Source organism: Cynocephalus volans, chromosome 3 (assembly GCF_027409185.1).
Source record: "Cynocephalus volans isolate mCynVol1 chromosome 3, mCynVol1.pri, whole genome shotgun sequence".
Taxonomy (NCBI): Eukaryota; Metazoa; Chordata; class Mammalia; order Dermoptera; family Cynocephalidae; genus Cynocephalus; species Cynocephalus volans.
Window position 1 is genome coordinate 15,580,107 of NC_084462.1, and position 15,852 is coordinate 15,595,958.

The 15,852-nt window shown below is 53.1% G+C and overlaps 1 protein-coding gene across 1 annotated transcript in view; it reads right to left on the bottom strand.

The window, feature by feature from the left end:
• Nucleotides 1-715: 715 nt before the first annotated feature.
• Nucleotides 716-15,852, bottom strand: part of PRKAR1B (protein kinase cAMP-dependent type I regulatory subunit beta) — a 153,038-nt gene continuing 137,901 nt past the window's right edge. The window contains exons 9-10 of the mRNA XM_063091434.1: nucleotides 1,528-1,609; nucleotides 716-888 (exon numbers count right to left, since the gene is read on the bottom strand). Of these exons, the coding sequence (XP_062947504.1) occupies nucleotides 716-888; nucleotides 1,528-1,609 (255 nt within the window). The remainder of the gene's footprint in view (nucleotides 889-1,527; nucleotides 1,610-15,852) is intronic.

Genomic DNA, 15,852 nt, shown 5'->3' on the forward strand with positions numbered 1-15,852 from the left:
CAAATGGTAGGACCCCAAGGCAGGACCATGACCATCTCCTCTCCAGCTAGAGGCAGGGACCAACCTAATAACCCAGAGGCCCTCAGACCCAGCATCCTCAGTCCTCAACAGGCCCCTCTGAGAGGGGGTGTGTGGCAGGCGCGGAGCAGAGTACACACTTCAGGGAGGGGCCGCGACCCTCTTTCTTCAGCCTCATCTTCTTGCTTTCAGCCTGAGTGTCGTTTTGGGGACATTCCCCTGGGACACAATCTATCCCATACTTGGACCTAGCTCTGGTGAACCTGACATCACAGGGTCTGCAGGGCCCCAGGGGTGACGTCCTGACCCCGTTCTGGGGAGGAGAGCTACAAGGGTGGCCACAGCCCCTCATCCTCCTAGGGGATAAGGGTCTCCCCAGAAGACTTGGGAAGGTTAGAATGAGTCCCAAAGGACAAGGCCACAGAGGCTGACGGGGAGGGAGGTGTGTGGGAAGGAGCTCAGTCTGTCCCTTCCTTGGCCTTGGGATGCATTTCGTTGGCTTGCCCTTTGTTTTTGAAATGCACAAACTGATTATTTATTCCAAAAAGTGAGTCCAGAGGAAGGGGGCAGTCTCCACACCACCAGGACGCCAGCCCACCTGGCCTGCCATCTCCCCGCCCGCCGCTCCAACGCCCCAGACACAGACGAGCAGGTCACGGCCACCACACAGGAAGGCCGGGCTGCAGTGGGCCGCGGCTCAGACGGTCAGGGAGATGAAGCTGTTGTAGCGCTGGATGTTCCTCTTGAGGATCTCGGAGCAGGGGCCCAGCACGCGCTCGAAGCGGGGCCGGTCCAGCTTGACACACTTGAGGGGTCCTCGGGCCACCACGGTGGCCGCACGGGGCCGGTTCAGCAGCAGCGCGATCTCCCCTGGGAGGTCAAGAGAGAGAGGTCAGAGCCTGGCTCCAGGGGCCGGAGGCTGTGGCAGGACAGTTTTGTCCAGGGCCCCCTGAAAATGCTCTCCTTCCAGGGATGCTGGATTTAGGAAAAAGAACAGCAGCAAACACCAAGATGCCAGGTGAACTTGAATTCCAAATAAACCTATATATATATATATATATATATATATATATATTTAAATATAAGGAAGGCTCATGAAATACTTGGGATATACTAACAAATTATTCATTGCTTATCTGAAATTCAAATTTATCTGGGCATTGTCCTGCATTTTGTCAGGTAACCCTACATGCAACAGGCACTGTGGTATGTGCACAGGCCTCCCTCAGGACCCAGCCCCTCAGCTGTGGAAATGCTGGCAGCCGATGGCTCCGCTGCTCCCTCCCCTAAAGTCACATCCTTTCTGGAGCAGCCCCACGTCAGGCCCTGGGATCTCAGTTTCAGGTGACACTGGCTGAGGCCTCTGTTTCAGCCACACTGTTGCTCAGCCTGTCTCCCCACAGGGCCCATCCTGAGAGTCCCCAGGAACCCCCCATGCAGCTCCCCACCTCGGGGGCCCTTTCTGAGACTCTGAATGAGACAGCCTGAGGGAGGGGACACCTGACTCACCGAAGTAGTCGGAGGGCCCGAGACGGCCCACCTCCACGTACTCCTCGTTGGGGGATCGGCGCTGCAGGACGGATGCCGTGCCCTGTGGAGGCCGAGGAGACACATGAGAGCTGGCCAGGCCAGGGCCTGCAGGGTCAGGGGGGGTCACCCAATGAGGAAGTCACAAAATGAGAGGTCACTCAGTGAGGGGTCATGCAGTGGGGGATTCATGAAGTGGGAGGGTCAGACGTGGGGTCAGAAGGGTGGCTGCCTGAATTCCTGCCTCCGGCTAGCTCCTTTCCTTTGTGCTGCTGCCACCAATTCTAAACTCAATTCCACTGGTTTTTCCTCTTTGTGGGCACATGTATGGCCACGGGATCTGAGCGCCATGTGTGACATGGCCAGGCCAGATGCACCTTCCCAGAGACCACCATCCTGTCTTGGCCCCCATTTTTGTTTAGATACACAGCTCCTCCCAACTCACCAAGCATCCAGTGCATTTCTGGGGGTGGGCGGCAATGCTGCAGGTAGGAAACTCTGGGGATGTTTCCCGAGGGGTCAGTATCTTTGTCACGGGCTGCCAGCATTTTAAACTGACCTTGGGTTAACTCTCAAGGACTGGGAGTATGTCTAGTCATACCAGGGGCTCCCCAGGGACAGGGGAGCGTGGTCTCAGGGTCACACACAAAGCACCCTGCTGACCCCCCGAACAAGGGAGCAGGTGGGGGTCTCCAGACGTGCCAGCTCAATGATTAACACAGAGGCTGTGGGCAGAATATCACAGGGCCATGCTGGGGAATGCGTTACACATGACAGATTCAGCCTTCGGATGGCGGGACCCAGAGCCAAGGGCAGCCTGGGTGGCTGAACGTTCCTCACACTCTACTCGTCCCCTTAGGAGGCCCTGGGTGTGGGAAACCATGGCCTATTATGGAGAGATTATGGGCTTGGGCATGAGTGTGGGTTGTGACCCCAGACCCCGCCTTGGCTGCTGTGTAACTTTGGGCCAGTCCTTTTCCCACCTGAAACTATTTCCCCACCCGTAACCTAGGAATCAGCCTGTCTGCACTGCATAGGACTGTTGTGAAGATTAAAAGAGAAACTTTCTACAAACAACCCAGTAAAAACAGTCATTTTTTAACACCAAACACCTCCAGCAGGTGTTAATAAACAAGTCAATCCACAGCTCAAACAAAGGCTTCCGAATGTAACTCCGAGCCTCACCCACACTGTCTAGTCCCCAGTCCCCGGAAGAAGGGCCCTTTATCAACCACAACACCACACAAGTGTGGGTGCTGTCACCATCCCATTTTATAGCTGAGGAGACTGAGGCCCAGGGAGGTTGAGGCGCCTACAGCCTGATCCTCCAGGGTTCTGTTGTCCACGTTATTTGGGTTCCAGGGCCCACTTATCCACAGCCCTGGACAGCCTGGCACCCTCCCACAGCAACTCGCTGGGCGTGAAACAACATTTCATTTCAAGGTGGGCTCAGTTCACTCCAGCTCACCCAGACCCAGCCTCATAAAACACTGGCCAGGCTGTGCCCAGGTTAATGAGTAACTCCCACCTCTCCACAGTCTGGGAGAGACGTGAGTCAGGAGACCCTGCTGGTGCCCGCCGTGCCTGGAATCCCCAGGCACCAATTGGCAGCCCCCTGAGAGCGGGATCCCCTGTCCCAGCCCCCCAATCTGGCCATGGGGCCACTTGGCTCTCAGGCTTCTGCCATGTTTATGAATCCCGCTGATGGATGGAGCAAGATGTGTAAACAACAGACAGCTCAACTGAGCGCTGCTGCCGCCGCGGGCAGGAAGGGCAGCATGGCGCGTGCCCTTGGCTGGGCGGGCGCCCATGACTCGGACCCAGGCCCAGAGCCCTCAAGGGACAGGAGCCGAGAGCCCCAGAGAGAGGAACGGGATCCTGGTCCCCCACCCACCAGCACAGCTCTCGGCTTAGCTCCTCCAAGTTGCCTGAACTTCGGATTACCTGTCTTTTAAAGTCTCCGTTGGAGAATTCAGCGTGACAAAACCCGTGCGGTGTTTAGCTCAGGACAGAACAGGTCAAGCTCTCGATATGTGAGAACTGCTGTGAGAGGCATTTTTGTCTTAATACCCCATTACACTGACTTGATTGTGTTTTACAGTTATAGCTTTGTATTTGTTACATATATAATTTATGTGCCTTTTGTTCCCATTTTTAACAAATTTCCGTTTTATAACTGGGATCATTTTCTTCTTTCAGAATCCAGGTGATAGACCTAAAGGCTTCTGGTGTACAGAATTACTCACTGAAACTCAGGCTAGAAGCAATATTTAGATGCTTTGACCCAAATATCTAAAACCCAACTTGAAGTTGTTCAAGACTAACGAAGGCAACCTGTCCCACAGAACCAGAAGACTGTCGGGACAGCTCAGAGATGTGTCCAGGGCACAGGCTTGTTTTCATCTCCTGCTCTGGGGCCTCAGTGAGCTGCCCCATCCTCGATCAGGTCCCTTATGGTGGCATAGAAGCTGCCATGGTTCCAGGAGTCACCACATGCCACCCCAACACCATCGACAGAAGAAGAGAACCTACTTCCTCCTGCAAGTTTCTCCTCGCCAATGAGAAACCCTCCTGGAACCCCCGGAACCCCTCATTAGCCAGAGCAGGTCTCATGTTCACCCTAAACCAATTGCTGGGAGAGGGGATGGGACCTACATGATTGGATTTACCCCGCTCTGGGGAGGGGGCTGAGGATTGGGGTTCTGCGGGCAAGAAAGAGGCAGGGATAGGTCTGGGCAGGCCACCATGGGGTGAGCTATGCTGACCGTTCACCTAACTTGTCACCACCTTATCATTTATCACACTGCCTGGATGCAAAGACATGTTTTTCCACACCTTATCATCTATGGACCCAGAAGCATCTTGCCATCAGTGTTGTCTCAAAGCATTTCCTGATGGCACAAAAGTAACAGTGTATCTTATAACCGATGGCACATTGGATGAGATAAGATACATTACCACGTGGAGAGATTGTTTTTTTTCAATTGGGAGCATCCTCACCCTTCACACATCTTGATATGAAAGAATGTACAACATGAGCATCTTCGGGCCTGACTGCCTGAAGCTCTGGACAGCTTTGGTTTTCAAACCTCTTGTCTTCTCCTCCAGCCCAGCCGGGAAGGGATCTACCATGCCCCGGGCAGCTGCACCCCAGGCTTGCACACGTCCCCTTTCAGAGCCCCTATGTGTGGTGGTGGTGATGGAGAGACATCGCTTTCTACATTCCACAGAAGGAAACCTGGAAAGGTTAAGCAACTCGGCCAAGGCCACACAGAGGTGGGGCTGGCCGGAGTCCCATTATCTCCCGCAAAGAGATGATGTTGGTCCCACACTCACTGCACCTTCATCGGCACCTGACGGCTCCCGACCACCTGTGGCAGATGGCCAGCCTCATCTGACACGTGTTCACACGACCTGTTGCTGAAGAGGAATGCTGCAGTGATTCAGCAGAGTGTGGAGCCTCAGGAAGCAGCCCAGGTGGCGTGGACATGCAATGAGGCTGGCCCGTCCGCAATGCACTCCCGGTGCCACTCGTCCAGGCGGCTCAGTGGCCTCCCTCCAACTTGTTCCTGCAGCCCTGCTGGTCCCTACAAAGGCTCCTCTCCAGAACACAGCTGCTCTCGGCTCACACTGTTGGCCAGCTCAGCCCCTTCCAGGCACCTCTATCTCCTCTGGTAGCTCCCCGGGAGCAGTAGGGACACTCTACTCCTGGCTGGCTCCAAGCACCCAGAAGCCCCCAACCCACCCTGTATCCTGTGGCCTTTGTAAGAACCACCAGCCAGCCTCTCACAGAGCACACTGCTCTGGGGGTCATTCATTCATTCCACAAAGATCTACTGAACACCTACTATGTGCTACAGAGGGAATCTCTGGAAACTGACCTTGGAGGCACACAAGTGGCCAGCAAAGCAAAATGCCTGCTCCTTTACCCCATTACTCACTGAGCAGTTTCACCAAGTCTGGCTGCAAAGTGAGTTTGCCTTAAATGAATGGAACTTTCCCACAGTGTCCATCATATAACGAGAAGGATACTTGGGAATGCACCAGAATGCAGTCAAGTCTCTCTAAATACTATTTTTAAAGAAAGAATAAAAAGTTGTCAATAATATGGAATGATCTTCCGAAAAGGAGTCATTTCGCTTCTGAAATTTGTATTTTTTGGAGTCATTGCCAAGATGTCCTGCACCGGCCCCACCCGGTGAGGGAGAGGGAAACATTCCACGAGGCACTCATGTTCCTCCTTGCAAGGAAAGGGCTGCCACACCTGCTGAGGCTAGAGAAAAATGCTCAAATTGCCTTAGTACCAGAAACGATTCCCCCTCCCAGCCTCAAAGCACGCCAACCCTCCTGTCTTTGCGGCTAAGTCAATCCTTTTACCTTCTCCAAATACGCCCCAGCATGGCTGCATCTTCAGCTCAGACAGACATGTTCTGGGGCCAGAGGGGGAAGATGTTGTATCTGCCCCCAGAGTGGGTAAGGCCAGGTCATCTCAGACACAGGAGTCTCCCCCAACCCCCAAGACACTGAAGGGACTCAGTGCAAAACCAGAAAATTTGCATGAACTAAAAGTAGCCCCTTGCCCTCCCTGCAATGGACCACCACCACTGACCCCCCGTTGCCCCACCCCCGCTGCCTGGCCTACCCCTGGCCCCTTGGCTGCTGCAGATTCAGTGTTTCCAACTAGAGTTGATGAGGGAACCGGGAGGGAGGGGCGGTGGTCTACCCAGTTAGGGGTAGACGGGCATGGGATTGATTCCCTACTCCTCATCTTCCTGTCTCCACCAAGGATCAGCAGCCCCAGGAGGGAAGGGAGCAGGGCCTTTGGAGTCCTGCAGACCTGGGTTCAAATCCCAGCTCTGCCACTTATCTTGGTCAATCCATCTCACCTCTCCAAGCCTCAGTTTCCTCATCTGTAAGAAACTCCCGAACAAGATGTCTACGAGAATGAAATGCACATAAAGCATCCACATGGTAAGTACTCAGTAAACACAAACAATAAGGAATACCACTCGCTGTCCTCCAGAGTCCATTCTCCCTTCCTTCTGTGGTGGTGGCGGCATTGTGGGGTAGGCTTGCTAGGGACTCTGGGTGTCCCTTGCAGGTGGATGGGGTCATGTGGCCACATTCTTCTGTACCAGAGGAAGTGTGCTGCTCCTCCTTGCTCTCTGCCCCATCCCCACTGGGGACCCTGTGTGCTGGCAGCCCTGCCTCAACCATGTGATCATGGTATCTCCCCTGCCAGGTAAGTATCAACCATGTGAATTCAACCACAAAGCCCTTGGGGGTGGTGGAGCCATGTGGAGCAGACACCCACCTGGGATACCCACCAATCATTGCCTCACAAGAAACGAAGATACTTCTTTGTTCTTTCTGTCACATTGTTGCGGGGACTTTTTGTTATAGCAGCTTGATCACTTGCCCTAATACACCACCCTCAGCATTGATGGCAATGGTAGGTGGTGCCACTCCCCGGCCTTTGACTGCCTGTCTGTGAACATCTGCTGGGGATGCCAACTGTGCTAGCAGGGAGCCAGGGGATAGCACAGGAGAGAGAAACAGGGATGGACGACCAGAAGGGGAACTGACCCCAGCCAGCAGAGCCGAGTGCTCCCACGTCCCAGGCATCCGCCACAACTACCACATGCTCTTGGTTTTCCAGGCAGCCCCAATTTGAGACAGGCCAATGTCTCCCAAACCATCAAAAGCTCCTGGAAATAACACTCTCCTGTCCAAGATCCACTTCCCAGACGGCCGTGAAAGCAGCACAGACATTCTCAGGAGGATTGTGAGTCTGGAATTTTGGGGCTGGAAAAACATACTTGCCAAAACTCTAGGTCATATTCCCCAAATTTCTCACTTATTGATTCTAGTCTGACTAAAAATAGACCAGGTCACCTACCCATACAGAACAGCCCGGGAGGAGGCAGGACAAAACATCACTACCAGCTGTCTGCAATGGGGTGGGAGTACAAGGACCCGTTTTCCTCTCAACTATTTTTATTCTTAAAACAAAATTGATTTTTAAAAAATTTTCTACAGTGGGAAAATATGACTTTTATAAGAAAAAACCAAACAGAGGTCTGGTAGAATCCACTCACTGAAGGAGGGTCTCTTGAGCTGTCCATGTCCTGTAACAGCCCCTCTAGCCAGGCCATTAAGCCACAAATGATTTGGGCTCAAAGGACCCCTGACCTGGTCAGTCAGATCACAGAGCTAGGGTGGGGGGTGGGAAGACGTGGTCCCTGCTTTTGGGGCCAGCACTGCAGAGAGAAGACAATGCTGAGGCATGGACGATGGCCTGGACTCAGTCCGGTGTCCATGGACTTAGGTCATTTGCCTTGCTCAGAACTATTGATACATCTCCTTTTTATTTCTTCTTTTAGGCTTTAATTCATTCACCCGATATTTGTTGAACAATTACTATGTGTCAAGCACTGTTCTAGGGCTGGAGATATGGCAGAGAACAAAGTAGGCACATCCCTGCCCCCTTGGGGAAGACAGACACAGCCAACAAACAACAGGTGTCAGATACCAGGAGTGCAAAGGAAATAATTTAGGGGGACAGTCTGTGAAGCGCCAACAAAGTGACCTTTGAGCTGAGATCCAAAGGACAAGAGGAACCAGCCAGAGGAGACTGCATCCCAGACAGTGAGAAGGAGCTGGTGCAAAGGCCAGGGCAGGAAGGAGCCTGTCACATCTCAAGTATGGGGAGAAGATGTGGGGAGCCAGAGAGAGGTGCAGGGGTAGATGAGGGAGAGCTCAGGGCGGTTGGCTGAAGTCTGCTTGACTGTGGCTGTGCTTGCCCAGTGCCTGGCATAAGCCCTAAGTGGTGCAGAGATGACTTCCCAGTACAAGAGGACCCCTCTCTGGGACTCACAACAGGCTGGGCGCAGGAGCCCAAGTCCATCAGAGCTTTGTATGTGAATGCTCTCAGCCAGCCTGGAAATAACCCAAACACCCACCATGAGAAGCGTAAGGGCCCTGATCTACTCCTACAGTGGGCATTGCACACATGTAAAACGGAGTGAACTCCAGTCTCAAGACATGCTATGGCGTGAAAGGAAGGCAGACATGAGAGCACACATTGTTTTAAGGCCGTTGAAATGAAGTTCCAGAAGAAGAAAACTATTTTACTTAAACATATTTTAAAAGAAACTTAGTATCACTATTTTAAATGGAAACCTGTATCACTTTCCATAAATTAAAAAGCAACTTTAAAAATCAATATAAGGAGGCTGGTGCTGGAAAGACACACTAGCCTCAACTGAGGCTTTCTACCAACATGACTGGAAGAACTGAAAGAAACCAAGGAGGTCTGCGTCCTGCACTTTGGACACCTTGCCTTCCCCTAACTCAAAATCAGGTTGCCAACCAAGAGTCAGAGTTTGGATCCAAACGCGCTGTGTAATGCACCAGCCAGTCTCAGGCAAGGCACTTAACTTCTAGAACCTCAGCATCCTCGTCTGCAAAATGGGACAATACCAACCAACCTTACAGAGTTGGAGTGGGGTCAAATGACCTTAGCTTCAGAAATGGTCCTCCCCATGCCAAGATGTGATAGATTATCATGAGGGCAGTGAACACAGGAGTGAATGAATATCAAATGTTCACTCGTAGGGTCAAGGCATTCATGACAAATTCCCACCTCTAAAGAAACTCCTCAAAACCTGGAATATCCAGACTTAACCCAAGGCCTTTATGTTTCGTGTGCGATCACTATTTGCCCATGTGTTTCTGTATTTAAGCACAGGCAGAATCCTACCGTGAGTGCACCCGCACATACCTGTGCACACACACACCTGTGCACACACACACTCATGCCTATAAAACACCTCCCAAGTAGCTCTGTGATTTCTTCTGAGTAAATGAGCCCCACGGATACATTCGAAAAGCAGTCATTGCAGCAAAGTGTTTTTTCTACAAGGAAGGCAATTTCCATTGAAATTCTCTTCCATCCAAATGCATTTTCTGCTTTCTAGGGAGGTGACTTATCTGAGAGCTCCTTAAACCAAGTGCGTATTCCAAATGTTTTGGAACCAGCTGAGCTGCTGCTTGTTTGTTTGTTTTAAGGAGGCTGGGACACTGCCCTGCATTCGTCTGCCTGCTCTGCCTCCCAAGGCACGGCTGATTGAGGCAGGCACATGTGTGAGCTACACACCCCAGGCTGCAAATTGTCCTCAGAACAACTGCGAAAACACACTTTGGCTGGGAGCAGCCCGAGGTCAGTTTTTGTGCCAACGTTTAATAGATCATCCATGAGGTCTGGGGCCCTGGTGAAGGCACAGCCCAGCAGCTTCTGTGGGAAAACAAGACATTAACACGGATTCTGGCACCAGGGCTCCGAGGAGGGGAACAGGTGCCAACACTGCGCTGTCACCCTCCTGCCTGCGGACCAGAGCAAGGCAATTAAAGCCCTACGTGGTGAGGATCCTCCCCCTCTGTAGACTTAATTATTACCTCAGTTCTCTCTGCAGCCAGGCACTGTCCATTAGGTGGACATGAAGTGTCTGTAATGGAAGCTTCGACAGGCGCTCCTGGAGTGGGCAGGCAGGGACAGCACTCACATGTCAGTGAGATGCGCGTCGGCTGTAAGGGCTGCCACTATTGAGCGGGAGGAGCAGAACGAGAGAGGGGAGACTGGTCCCTGATCTCAATGCCCTTCCATGGCCCAGTTCCTCCCCTGCCATCTGCATGGCGACAGCTTCTGCAGGTTCTGGGGAATCAGGCCACGCATGAGCCCCAGGCAGGCGCAGCTATAAACTTTCATGCTGCCTGCTGAGGTGGGAAGAGGGCATCCACCCCCACAGGGGCAGAGAAGCCATATCTGGACCAGCCCTAAGTCCTGGCCATGCCAGGCTCCCCCATCTCAGGGTTGGGCAGGGAGGATGCTGGCAGTCTGTTACCATCACTCCACCTGGGGTCCACGTGGCTGCAGCCCTAACCCGAGTGAGGCCCCCAGCCCTGCAGCTCCACAGAGTCATCTGCCCCCATCCAAGCATCTCTGTCTGCAGGGCTGGAGCCTCAACACCTCCCAGACAGTAGTCACCTAGTACTGTCGATCTGGCCCCCTAAAGAGTCTAGAACCTGCCTAGGAATTATTTTTATATTAGAGCAGCCACCTGACTTACTCTCTGAATCTTGTAAAAAGTCAGATTTTTAAAAATTCTGATCTATGTCATTCTTCCCCTCAGTTTCTGACATTTTTGGTCTTGGTCCTGATACCAGCATAAGCCACACATACAACTTTTAGTTGACACATGAACAGGCTGTGAGCTGAAATGTGTTCCCTCTGCCTGGCTAAATGGTGCTCCTCCTCCAATGCCCTCCTGAAAGGTGACCTCTACAAGGAAGGCGTCCCTTGGCTTTGATGTCTCTTACATGCAGACGAGTCCCCACATCCTCTGCACTCCTGCATTTCTTTGTACGTGGACTACCAAAGCACTCAGGTCATTACAGCTCTTTACAAGTTCTTTGTGACCCCTGGACTGAGACCCCCCCTGAGGTGACACAGGGCCTGCCGTGGTGATGCACAATACACTGAGTCCTGAATTAAACTCTGCTGAACACATGAATGAGTGACTGGCAACTGCTGAAGTTCTGGAAGGCTTTTGTTTCATTGCAATATAAGGACAAAACCACCCTAGATTCACTTGGTTCCCATTTCTCCTTCCATACTGCAAGTTTTCTGAATACAAATAAAAATTTACTAAGCTGGATGGAAAAATACCAAAAAAAAAAAAAAGAGCCTGGAATCTGCCCCCTGCCCACCCTCCCCACCACAGTCTGTAGCCTCCCACCTGCATGACAGCCTCTATCACTGCCCCTCCTTCTAGGTGATCACAGAGGGTTCTGGAAAGAGCTCTAAAAGGGTTGCCATCACCCACAAATCACGTCCAATGTGCTTATCATGACCTTCAAGGCTTTTCCCAAAAGGTGACCCAACAACGTTTTATCCTCCCCCCAGTTGCTCCGCCCTCCCCAGCCGCCAGCCTGGCTGCACATGGACCTTCCTCCACGAGGCCTGGGCATCCACACCCCTCTAGCCAGGACACCCAGATCCCAGTACGCTACTTCAGCCAAGCCACTTTCTCAGCCAAGTCTCATTCATTGGACAAACACTTGTTGAGTCCTTGTGCGTGCCGAGCAGCGTGCTAGATTGCCAAAGACCTAACAATGAGCCACTGGAAACTCCACTCTGAATTAGCAGCAACCCGACCCTATCCCACACACCAGCACTTCTTAATCCCAGGAGAACCCGGACCCGGAATGGACACAAGCATCTGTTCCCTGGGATTGAGCATGCCCCCTCCCTCCAGCCAACCAGCCCAGAGCAGGTGCAGGAGACCGGGCCCCCAGACCCAACCTGGGGCTGATGCCCTGCGTGCCAGGCTCCCACCCTGCGGTTCCTCTGAGCACACCTGTGAGGTCAGGCTGTTCGGCCTCTCAGGCTCTGCCTCTCCATGAGATACCCTGGTTTCCCAATTAGGGCTGAATAATAAGCCTGAAAATCCTACACAGGCTGCCTCCACAGACGCCAGTCCTCCTGCCAGAAGGAAGAAGAAAAGCAAGAAGAGCCTCTGCTGAGGGCCTAGGCTGTGGGCTGTTTACTCAGAAGGCTTCCAAACATCCCCGCCATGGGTGGCCCAAGACTCAATGTCCCTACCCCCAGGAGGTCTCCCACCAGCTGCTCCAGCCTCTGAGGTCCTCAGCATGCCGGTGCGGGTATGCATGGGTCTGCGTGTACATGAGGGGGTGCGTGTGCATGCTTGTTGGTTACATTTTAAAGGTGCTGATTCTCACGAGCCTGGCCCAGCTCCAGCTCTCCTCCACTACCACTCAGCAGCCCCTCTCCTGACCGCTCCCCCTCTGCCCATTTTGACACTGGTGCTCCCCAAGGGTCCAGCACTCTCCCCTCCCTCTTCAATGTCCCCCTTCAAGATTGCGCCCCCTGCCCCAACCCACCCATGACCCAATCCCCCTTCCAGCCCAGTGTGCCCCTCAGGGTCCAGCCAGAGACACAGCAGTCCCCTAAACGCCTCAAATTCACACCCCCAAACAGCACTCTGCCTCAGCCTGCCCCCAAACTGGCCATCCCGGTGTGTCTGAGGTTCTCCAGCCACCTCTATCGGATGGGGGGCCCAGGGCGATGCACACACTAATCCTTCCTCCCTTCCGTGCTTCAGCCTCATCCAGCCTCAGATCTCCTTCTAGTCCTCCTGTGGCTCGGTAGCTTGCCTCGACCTCCACTCCGACTCCCTCTAGGAGGACACTGTGTTTCAAACAACTCTGGCCCCATTTCTACGGCTCGAAGCTTTCTGTTACCTTCTGGACAAGTCCACATCCTCTCCATCTGGCCCAGCTGACTTCCTCCCCACCAGGCCCCAACTTGGCCCTTGACTCCAACCACAGCGATAGGACTCTGTGCCTTTGCACATGCTATTCCCTCAGCCTGGAGGTCTGTTCCCTGAGCCTCTGCCTGCAGTATCCAGTATCCCCATTTGTTCCCCACAGTGCCACTACTGAGTCTGGCAAGGACCCTGAGGCATCTACAAATAGGCACAGGTCAGGGGAGGTGGGCTCTGCCAGACAGGGTCCATATGGCCAGGGTCTAGAACAGGATCTTACAGGTCTGGGAAGAGCTTCCCGAATGAATCCACGAAAGCAGAGTGTGGCAGCATCTGAGGGGAGGAAGTGTCGAATGTTTGTTATGCCCCAGACCCTGCATCCACGAGAGGAGTCCACAGGTATTTTTTCACTGTCCCCAAGCAGCAATTTACTGAGCTGCCAATCTGGGGAGCCCATTGTCTCAGAATCCCAGGCTGACAAGTGACAGGTATTCGCATTCACCTGCCTGTTGCCTTTCTGAGCTTCCAGCTGAGGACGGATGATTGGAACTTGCTCAGCGAGGAGAAGGGTAAACCCACCCACAGTTCTCATTGTTTTATTTCTTTAGCAGGAATAATTCCCACTGAGGCTCAGATCATCCTCAGGCATCGCCCATATTCTTTCGTGTTTGAGGGCAAGGCTGGGTGCAGCAGTGGCCTAGGGCAGTGGCCACTGGGGGATCTTGGGGCCCCAAGGGCATTCAGCTTGAGTATCTCCACCGACAGATCTTTCTGGAAACCCAGGAAGCCAAGGAAGAGCACAAATCCTGGTCTAGCTACTAGCGATTCATCTCTCAGATCCAAAGGAGGACAGGTGACTGCAGGGTGCAGCCACGGCCAGCTACCACCTCCGTGGAACCTACAGAGCAACCCAAGGCAGCATGGCCTGAATCCCATGCTGCCCCCCGGCCCCCCAGGAGGCCAGGCCCAGAGGCCATGCCAGCACACCAGCTTCTCTTTGCCCTTCATCTGCCCAGGGTGAGCCCCATGCTCAGAGAAGCTATAAATATATATGTAGGACTGTTCAGAGCACCATCCCCGGTGAGAGAAGTCAAGCAAAATGCAAAAAGAACCTCCCACGGCTGGCAAATTAATTGATTTCTATGTCTCCTGAACTGCTACTTAAAATTGATCTGGTCATTGTGGGGAGTTTCTGAAGGACTCAGCAGGACAGATGAGGCATGTGGAGGGTTCTCCGGGCTCCTGTGGGGCCATTGTACTTGACTGGACAGCAGGGGCACCAACTCAGCCAGGCCGCTGAGGACACACTACCTCACTCCTCTGAGCCTCAGTTTCCCCACTGTAAAATAAGACAAACTTATCTGGACCCCACCAGTTCTGGGGATAGACAGGCGAGGAGATGGGTGTGGGCCCCTAGCACACCATCAGGGGCTTTAAGGCTGAGGATAACGGTCACCACCTCAGAGACTTGTAAGGATCAAATGAGTTCACTGTGGAAAGGCTTGACACAGACTAAAATCTCAAGAAGTGTTAGTCACCATAATTACTAGCATTATTAGCAGCAGCAGCAGCAGCAAAATAGAAGAGGGCTTGGCTGGAGAAACAAAGTGTGGTCTCTCCACACAATGGAATATCATTCAGGCTTCAAAAGGAAGGAAGTTCTGACACAGGCTGCCACATGAGTGCACCTTGAGGACATGATGTTAAGTGAAGTAAGCCAGTCACCAAAAAACCAAATACTGCATGTTGTCACTTATAGGAGGTCCCTGGAGGAGTCAAATTCATAGAGACAGAGAGTAGAAGGGGGGACGGGGATGGGGGACTCAGTGTTTAATGGGGACAGAGTTTCAGTTTGGGAAGATGACTGAGTTCTGTGGATGTAGGCGGTGATGGCTGCCCAACAATGTGGATGTACTTAACGCCACGAAACTGTACACTTAAGATGGTTAAAGTGCTAAGTTTTATGTTATGTATATTTGTCCAGTTTTTAGAAACAAAAATTTTAAAAAGGGCCTGGCCACTGGAACCCTGACTGGCCCCCGCTGTGCCCCCAGCTCCTGCTGCCCAGCAGCCAGCCTCACACATTCCTCAGGGGTCACAGGCTCGCCCCATGCCACTTGGTCCCCCTTGGTCTGGACCCCATGCTCCCTCCGACCCCCGGGAGCTACAAGGCTGGGGACCTCAGCTCTGCTCCTGGGGCAGTTGCCTCACATTAGGAGTCTTTCTGCCAAATCCCCCCAGCAGCTCAGTCCGAAGAAGGGCAGCGGGGCCAGGGTGCCACAGCTGTGGGACAGAGCACCCGGCTGGTGAATCAGAGAGACATGCGTGGCCAAATTTAGAACACAGGAGGACAACTTCCTCCCACAGGCCATTGTTTACCACCTGGATGCCCGGACTTCCCAGCAGGACGAGGAACCCCAGAGCCAGGTCTGCGAGAAGCGGGGGGAGGGGCCGTCTCCGGTGACCATAGCCACCCTCGGCCAGCCCCAGCTCCAGTTGCTGGACGGCCCGGGGAGGGGGGGGGACAGGGAGGGCAGGGGCTCGACACCCCCGCAGATTGATTAGTCCAGAACTGCGCATCTGTCAGGCTTTTCCCGGCCAAAACATCCGTCCTTATAGCCATGGTCTTTGCACGGTGCTTAACTCCTCTCACTTTGGTGCCAGGAATCTCGTCCTGGGTAATCCAGGACCTTGGAATCCGGCAGAAACATTCCACATCTGTCTCGTCTGGGAACGCCTGCGCGGCGGTGTGTGAAGATACGGTGGGAACAAGATCTGGAAATGTCTGAAATGGAAAGCCCGGGCCTCTTGGGGGCGGGTTGAGAGGAGTGAGGAAGACGGTGCTTTTTATACTTTTTCAGGGAAAGGGGGGTGTTAAATTTTTTAAAATGTTTCTTACATTAACAAGAAAATCAGACAGAAAATATCAAGACGAAGGTACTTATCAAAGGAACCACATAAA